The 8,637-nt window shown below is 42.9% G+C and overlaps 1 protein-coding gene across 1 annotated transcript in view; it reads left to right on the forward strand.

The window, feature by feature from the left end:
- The window catches only part of VEGFD (vascular endothelial growth factor D), a 43,732-nt gene that overhangs the window by 25,128 nt on the left and 9,967 nt on the right, over positions 1-8,637 (forward strand). The window contains exons 2-3 of the mRNA XM_007466329.1: positions 1,712-1,922; positions 6,503-6,693. Coding sequence (XP_007466391.1) covers positions 1,712-1,922; positions 6,503-6,693 — 402 coding nt within the window. The remainder of the gene's footprint in view (positions 1-1,711; positions 1,923-6,502; positions 6,694-8,637) is intronic.

The raw sequence follows: 8,637 nt of genomic DNA on the forward strand, positions 1-8,637 counted from the left end.
GTGACCTAAATAGGAAGGAAATCCAAAAAAGAGGGGATATATGTATACGTATACCTGATTCACTTTGCTGTACCGCAGAAACTAGCACAACATTGTAAAGCAACTGTACTCCAATAAAAATTTTAAAAGAAGAAAAAAAAATCCCACTCCCAAAACACTGCTAAATGATACGTATTTTAACTAAAGTTTTTGAGGGGCAGTGGAGGAGGATGTACATCACACCACCCAGTGTCCAGATGGAAGTCCCATTTGCTTATCTCCGTTTCCCCCCCCTGCCCCTCCCCCTGTCAGGTAGCTGACATTCACTTCTTGCTCCACCTTCCTGTCCCAGCACCATCCTGCAGCTACACTGTTTCTCCCCTCCCTCCCCTCCCTCACCCCAGCTCTAAAAAAAAAAAAAAGTCCACAGCATGCGTATGCAAACCACACAGCAGAACATAAACTCAGTAACCACAGGCTCAGCAGAAGAAAATCCACGTCCCTAACCATAGACAGACTGCCTTACTGTCTCTCCAGCACATTCCAGGGAGGAGTCACTTCCTTCTGTCCCAGTATACATCTGCATCATTGGTTTTGACGATCACATAGTATTCATTGTATGCATATATCATTATTTATATAACCAAGTCCCTAATTTTGAACAATTCGACTGCATACTGAAAATCTTTTATCAGCCAAGTCTTTTTTTTCCTCATAAATCCATGGGTTGTATCAGTCAATACAGTTCATGCAACTGTGTGGAAAGGAAGTTTTCAACGTAAGCTCTAGAAGTGTATTTTTTCAGAAAAAAAAAAATCATGTCTTTGGAATAGTAAACAGGTTTAAAAAGGAAAAAAAAGTTCAGAGGGTTAGAAGTCAGCAAATTCAGATTATCAGGTTCTTAAAATCTTTCCTTCTTGTGTGACTGTAGGCAGGGTCCCCAAGACTTTGTGGGTCAGTGTCTCAAATAACAGATGAAAACAATTGTCATTGGCTCCTGCACAAAATAGTGTGATTTTAAAATCTGTCTTAGTTTCCTGTGGCTGCCATACTGAATTACCACAGACTTGATGGCGAAGACAACAGAAATTTATTCTCTCGCAGTTCTGGAATCCAGTTGCAAAATCAAGGTGTCAGCAGGGCCATCCTCCCTCCATCAGCTCTTGGAAAGAATCATTCCTTGAGTCATCCAGCTTCTGGTGGCTTCAGGTGACCCCTGGCTTGTGGCTACGTTACTTTAGTCTCTGCCTCTGGCTTCACAAATCCTTCTGCTCTGTGTCTGTGTCTTCCCTCGCCTGTGTTTTATAAGGATGATTATCTTTGTATTTAAGGTCCACCCAGATAATCCAGGATGACCTCATCTCAGGATCCTTAACTTCATTACATCTACAAAGATCCTTTTCCGGAAAAAAAGTCATATTTGCAGGTTCTGGGGGTTAGGACGTGGGCATGTCATTTAAATGTCCACCATTCAACCCACTACGATACTGTCTTTAGGTGTTCTGAGAACCCAGGGGGAATAAGTCATTCCATCAATCATAAATGAACAGAATGTAAATCAAAACTACTAGATGTCATTTTTCCTAGGTACTGGTGTCCATTTGAATAATCTAATTTCTTTTTAGCTCTACTTACATTTGTAAGTGTTAGCAATGAATATTATCAAGACAAACTGGAACTTGAGTAAGTTGCCTGTAAGCTAGTTTTTTTGTTTGTTTTGTTTCTCTTTAAGCGGGCATCCCGGTCAATGTTAGAACAATCTGAGCAGCAGATTAGGGCGGCTTCGGGTTTGGAGGAACTACTGCAGATCACCCACTTCGAGGACTGGAAGCTGTGGAGATGCCGACTGAAGCTCAAAAGTCTCACCAGCGCGGACTCTCGCTCGGCATCCCATCGGTCCACCAGGTTTGCGGCCACTTTCTATGACATTGAGACGCTCAAAGGTAGGTGTGTGCGTGTGGAGGCCAATTCTTACTCTTTATCAGACAGTAACAAATGCGCCAACTTCTTCTAAAAGTTTGAGTAGGGCGGGCACATGTCTGGGAGAAAAAAAAACGGGGTCTTTGATTTCATAGCTTCAGTGTTAGTGGAGAGTCCTGGTTTCCTGCGTTTACTCCACAGAGAAATATACCCAATATGATTTTGAGATCAAAATTCAACACCAAATAACACTTCCCAATATGGAAATATATTTAACTCAGAGATGTGAGGGCAAAAGGAACCCAGAAAGCCTGTTCTTAATAGAAAAAAAAAAAATTGAGTTTACTTAAAAAAATAAAACAACCTGGGTATTCATTAATAAGGAGCATTCTACGGCCATACATACATGGATAAAAACCAGTAGATTAGGTATAGCTTTTTTATGTCTTCAAAATGCTGTGATTTTTTTTTAAAGTAAAAATGAAAAGTAGAATTTAGAAGCTGAGTTGGAATAATGCATATTGGTATTACTAGCAGAATAATGGAGGGGGAAATTCTCTAGACAAAAGAATCCAGACGCTGGACTAGAAAATAACATGATTTGAAATAAAGAGAATGACTCTTCCCTAGTAAGGTTTGGAGGATCTTTATAAGCAAACTGTTGTCTGTATGTACTGTCATATGATGAATGACATGCTTGCCAAATACAGTTGTGCGGCCTCCAATTAGGCATTTAACTTTTTTGATGATGTGTCAAAACAGCAGAAGAAACCACCGTGGCAGTGATGATTTCGCATTTTAGATTTGATTAACATATGATTACCTGGTATCGGATTGTAGCTATTGCATAGTTTAAATTGACTGCTCAGCCAAAATTATTTTTTTCTTTCTCTGTAGAGTTATCTTTATTTTCTTCCGTTTGTAAAAGGACGATATTGTTGGCTGCGGGGAAGGCTGTGCATAGGTGGGATCAATACCTTAGTAGCACCAGAGCCCGGGAGTGAAGAGGATGCTTGGTGCGCATCTGTATGACTGTGTCTAAATGAGATGGTTGGAACCATGGCCTAGAACCCAGTTTAGCCAGAGGTCTGAAGCTCTAGTTGTTTCTGTGTGGTGAATTAGCAAGGACTTCATGAAAGTAAAGGGATCAGACCTCATCTGGAGATTCAGGGCCTTAACCAGATTACTTGTTTGAAGGCCTGAGGCAAGCCTGGAGATGCTCTGTGAAGATGGAGATAGAGAAACACTACCATAAAACCAAGAGGAGGTGATTTTTAAAAGTCATTCATGTCGAAATTGACATTTTCTAAGGAGGAAACCATAAAAAATTTCTTTAAATATTTTTTAAAAACATTAATGTGGAATTTGCCAACTCTAAAATGTCTCTTGTTACGTGGTGGAGGGGGGGAATCATCTAAAGTTACTTAGTAAGTTAGAAGCAGCAAATAATTAAATCGGGGTGGTATCCCAATTATAATTTGTTATAACTCTCCCTCATGGATTTCAGGGTAATTCCCTGAGGAAGAGCAGTCCTGCTGGGCAGTAGTAATGAAAGTAGAGGTATGAAGCCTTTGCTCAGTGTCATTGGTTATAGTTCCACACAGTGTTCTGACTTTGAAAACTCAGTTTTATAAAAAAGAAAATAGGAAGCAACATTTAAATAGCATTTTAAGCAAGGAATGTTTTTATAGCTTGATTACTTGTTTTTTCAAGGATTTATGATTAATAATAGTGAATTAAATAGTACCTAACTGGGTAATTTATCTCTCATGTTTACAGCCTTCAGACTCTGTATATAAATATTCATAATCAGATATTTTAAACGGTTTCTTGGACTAGAAGATTTTATGATGAAAAAACAGAGTTTAGGTAAATTGTGTAGTATATGCAGTGCTTTTCAGCCAGCCAAATGTATTTTGTGTTTTCAGTGATTGAAGAAAGCAACATATGAGGAAATCTGAGATTAATGGGCAGAAAAGGAAAAAGGCTGTGGAAAAGATGTTTTAAGAGAATAATTTAGAGACTAGTGTCAGATCTGCAACAATAGTGTTTTATCTGTATCCTCCAGATAGAAGTTCTCTCTATCCCTTCTGATAGAAACACGTTCACATATACGGGAATTCAGAATCTGGGCAGAGACCATTTACAAATTTTTGAAGATGGGGTAAAGATGGAGAGGAGTTTATCTATCACTGTGTAACACGTTACCCCAAAACTTAGCTGCTTCAGACAACATTTTTAATCGCACAGTTTCGGTGGGTCAGAATTGCAGACATAGCCTCAATTGGTATCTCTCCTTCAGGGTCTCTCCGGAGGCTGCAGTCAAGGTGGCAACTTGGGTCACAGGCAGCATCTCAAGGTTCAGTTGTGGCCGGATGTGCCTCCAAGTTCACTCAGAGGTTGTTGGCAGGATTCAGTTCCAGACAGGCTGTTGGACTGAGGGTCCCAGCTCCACACTGGCAGTTAGGTAGAGGCCACCCTCAGTTCCCTGCCGTGTGGGCCTTTTCAACATGATGGCTTGCTTCATCCAAGCCTGCAAGCTGAGAAGGCAAAAGAGTGCCAGCGAGGGATGGTGATTGCTAGCAAGATGGAAATCAGTCTTTGTTAACCTAATCGTGGCAGTGCCATCCCGTCACTCTTGCTGTATTCTCTTCATAACATTCGGGTCACTAGGTCCAGCCCACACGCAGAGGAGGGGATTATACAGGGTGTGAACACCAGGAGGTGGGCGTGATGGAGGGTCAGATTAGAAGCTGCCAACCACTAAGGGTTTTCACCATTCTCCTCCACCCCAGTGTATAATCAACTCCACAATTCCATGGCAAACTAAAAGAAGGTCTTTAAATATTGTCTTTATCATAAAATTGAATCATTTCCCAAAAACATCCATAGAAAGGCTATGCAACATTAAGTATCACAGCATCAAAATCTAATTTAAAAAAAATAAACTTTGAGAGAAAGGCGAGTATGTTTTACAAGAATATATGTAATCTTTTTTGATTCTCCGAGGCTTGTTTGTTTTTCTTGTTTCCCACAAATTAGCTAGAATGGCCAGAATATTGCTCCTTTCATCAACATGAAGCAGCTTGGGCTTCCCTGGTGGCGCAGTGGTTAGGAGTCTGCCTGCCAATGCAGGGGACACGGGTTCGAGCCCTGGTCCGGGAGGATCCCACGTGCCGCAGAGCAGCTAAGCCCGTGCGCCACAACTACTGAGCCTGCGCTCTAGAGCCCGCAAGCCACAACTACTGAGCCCACGTGCCACAACTACTGAAGCCCGTGTGCCTAGAGCCCGAGCTCCACAACAAGAGAGGCCAACGTGGTGAAAGCCCCACGCACCACAACGAAGAGCAGTCCCTGCCCAACGCAACTAGAGAAAGCCCGCGCGCAGCAATGAAGACCCAACGCAGCCAAAAATAAATAAATAAATAAATTTATTTAAAAAAAGGGAACCAGCTTATTTCATCATTTGATAGAAACATCAGTATTGGGCATTTGCAAATGAGAACACTCTGACTTGAGGAAAGATTAGTTCCACTTTTTTTTTTTTTTTTTTTTTTTTTTTTGTCTCTGTTGTGGCCTCTCCCGTTGCGGAGCACAGACTCCGGACACGCAGGCTCAGCGGCCATGGCTCACGGGCCCAGCCGCTCCGCGGCACACGGGATCTTCCTGGACCGGGGCACGAACCCGTGTCCCCTGCCTCGGCAGGCGGACTCTCAACCACTGTGCCACCAGGGAAGCCCCCACTTAACTTTTCATTCATGTGTTTGCCGTATATAATTCGTTAAGCAACCAATAGAAAGGTATTTCTTTTTTTTTAATTTTATTTTTTATTTTTTTGGCTGCACTGCACGGCTTGTGGGATCTTAAGTTCCCCGACCAGGGATTGAACCCGCACCCTCGGCAGTGAAAGCCTGGAGTCCTAACCACTGGACCACCAGGGAATTCCCAAAACGTATCTCTTAATGGTGCTAAAACCTGCCCACACCTGGCTTCAAGGAGAAGAAATGCTATCCAGCTGTGTCCTGTAAATTGCTTAGTAAATAATGCTTACATGTCATTGCTTTATGTGCTTCCATTTACTTCCTTATTATTTTTGTGTGTGTGTGATACCCGGGCCTCTCACTGTTGTGGCCTCTCCCGTTGCGGAGCACAGGCTCCGGACGCACAGGCCCAGCGGCCATGGCTCACGGGCCCAGCCGCTCCACGGCATGTGGGATCCTCCCAGACCGGGGCACGAACCCTTGTCCCCTGCATCGGCAGGCGGACTCTCAACCACTGCACCACCGGGGAAGCCCCATTTACTTCCTTATTAGCAGGCTTCTCCAGATGTACCCGATGTAGTTATATCCAGAGCATGGTGTTCATCACCAACGGAAAGTAGAATTAGAGTCTACGAAGGGATCGTATAAATGGGAAGGAATGCAGATTTTGGTTGTAAATTTTCTGCAGACAATCCTTGGTTAAAGGACTGACCCCAAATACCCATCTAGTGAAATCACCAAACGCTGCACGTGTGAGAATGACGGTGTTGGGTGTAACCCTGGCATCCGTGGGCATGTCAGGGCCCTTTGTTCCGCTGGCCCAACAAGCTGCCTCTCCGCAGTTATAGATGAGGAATGGCAAAGGACGCAGTGCAGCCCTCGAGAGACGTGCGTGGAGGTGGCCGGCGAGCTGGGGAGAAGCACTGACACGTTCTTCAAGCCCCCCTGCGTGAACGTGTTCCGGTGTGGCGGCTGCTGCAATGAAGAGAGCCTCGTCTGTGTCAACACCAGCACCTCCTACGTTTCCAAACAGGTATGAGGACATCAGCCCTCTCCGGAGCCCTGACGCTGATAGTGTCCACAGCTACAGCTCCGCTGATTGCCAAGCGCTGTCTCAACGCTTTATGTGTGTCATCTCATTGAACCCTGAGATAAGCTAAATGGGTAGCTTATCATTTTCCTTTATAGATGAGGAAATGGAGCCTCAAAGAGGTAGCTCGTGGCAGAGCTGGGATTCAAATCCAGGTGACTCCAAAGCCTGAACCCTTGTCAGTTGCTGTCTCTCTGATGCTATAATGTCAAGCATCAGAAAATCATATGGAAGTTACTAGAACAGACGTTTAAAGGAACGAAGATAGCCACACTGACTTGTGTATTCATCAGGTTCCGTGTTGTTCAAATGGAGTGATTGAGAAGAGTTCAGTGAAGGGTGGAGGGAGGAGAAAGGGCTGGTGAAGTACGCAGAGCTGGCAGAAAGGGAGAGCTGTTCCCACCCTTAGACTGAAGAGGTAAGAGAATGGAGCGGTTATGGGAACCGAGAGAGGAAATGGAGAAGCGGGCTGCAGGACTGGCTGGAGGAGGGGCAGCCGCTGCCAGCCCTTAGCCCGGCAAGGGGGTGGGGGGCAAGAGGGCCTATGGATGCCTTCCATGGAGGTCAGCATCCTGGGATACAGCCCAGTGGGGAAGGAAGGAAAGAGGATGGCGTCTCTGGAGGCGCAAACAGAAAATATCTAGCACAAAAGACCTTTGAAAATAATCCTCCAGTTCCCATGAAAGAAATAATTCTTCCCTCTCCATCTTATAAAATTCCTTTTGCTCAGTAGATAAGTTTTTGATTCTGTCACTACCATATTGTTGTGAAATGTAATAAACGTGGCACAGAAGAGCAGTAATAACAAACTTAGCAAAACATTAAAAAGCTGTAAGTCAAACTACATTCCTTTTGGTTCTGTGTCGCAAATTCCTCACGCATATTGGGATATTCATTTAATTGTCACATTTGCCTCTACAATCTAGCCTCATGATTGTGAAAAGAGGTAGCACAATAAAATTAGCCACGCACTGAATATACCCATGTTAGGTAATTATCTTAATTGGATGGAAAGAATGGAATCCTGATTTGTTTGATAACTAGGTTAACTTATCCTTAATTTTCCCCTCTACTTAAAATATCCCTTAAACTGAAGAGTTTCTTTTTCTAAATTCTTTTAGAGAATCTTGGAACTTGCAAAAATTCTGACCTCTGCTGTTTTGACAGTCAGGGAAAAAAATGACATAAGTATGGCTAAGCATCAACTGTCAGTGGAAACAAAGCTTGCGTAACGTAAGAGACTTTAGTTCATGACCGTGTTATACCCTAGAGTATAGCTGAAAAATTTCGCAAGAAGATGAAGTTCATGCAAAATAAGCACTCTAAAAACACCCTCTTACTTAGACTCATGGAAGTGCGATTACATATAAAAAGGTCAGGCTAAACACAACTTTAATGGATTGCTTCCACTTAACAATGGATAATTGAGTATTTTGACTGCTGCCCTCAACAAATGAGTAGTTTTAAAGAATGTGCTTAAGTGTAAATGTACAGCAGTTTTTCTTTCCAAATATGCATATTTGAACATTGTAATAGTGGTTTTTTTTTTAAAAGAAAAACTCCCTCTCATCCCAAAGTTATGGACTGTTCAGTGAAATACATCTTAGAAACTAAGTGAATAAAATGAAGACTCTATGTAGTAAGGACTACATGGAATGCTGATTGAATGGACAGAGCATTAAAATCAAGTTGAAACGCATCCATACATCAGAAAGCCTCTCTAGAAACAGAGTAACATTCTCAGCAAGTAAATTTTACTTGCGGAGATCCCATCTTGCTTCCTCTGGTCACAGCAATTTCATTGCAAAAAGTAATAAGGCATATTCTTAAGAATATCCCCTCTAGCTCTAGAGTAGACTGCGTGCGTTCAAATCCCCACTCTTCCGA

This window comes from Lipotes vexillifer, unplaced genomic scaffold (genome assembly GCF_000442215.2).
Source record: "Lipotes vexillifer unplaced genomic scaffold, Lipotes_vexillifer_v1.1 scaffold169, whole genome shotgun sequence".
Classification (NCBI taxonomy): domain Eukaryota; kingdom Metazoa; phylum Chordata; class Mammalia; order Artiodactyla; family Lipotidae; genus Lipotes; species Lipotes vexillifer.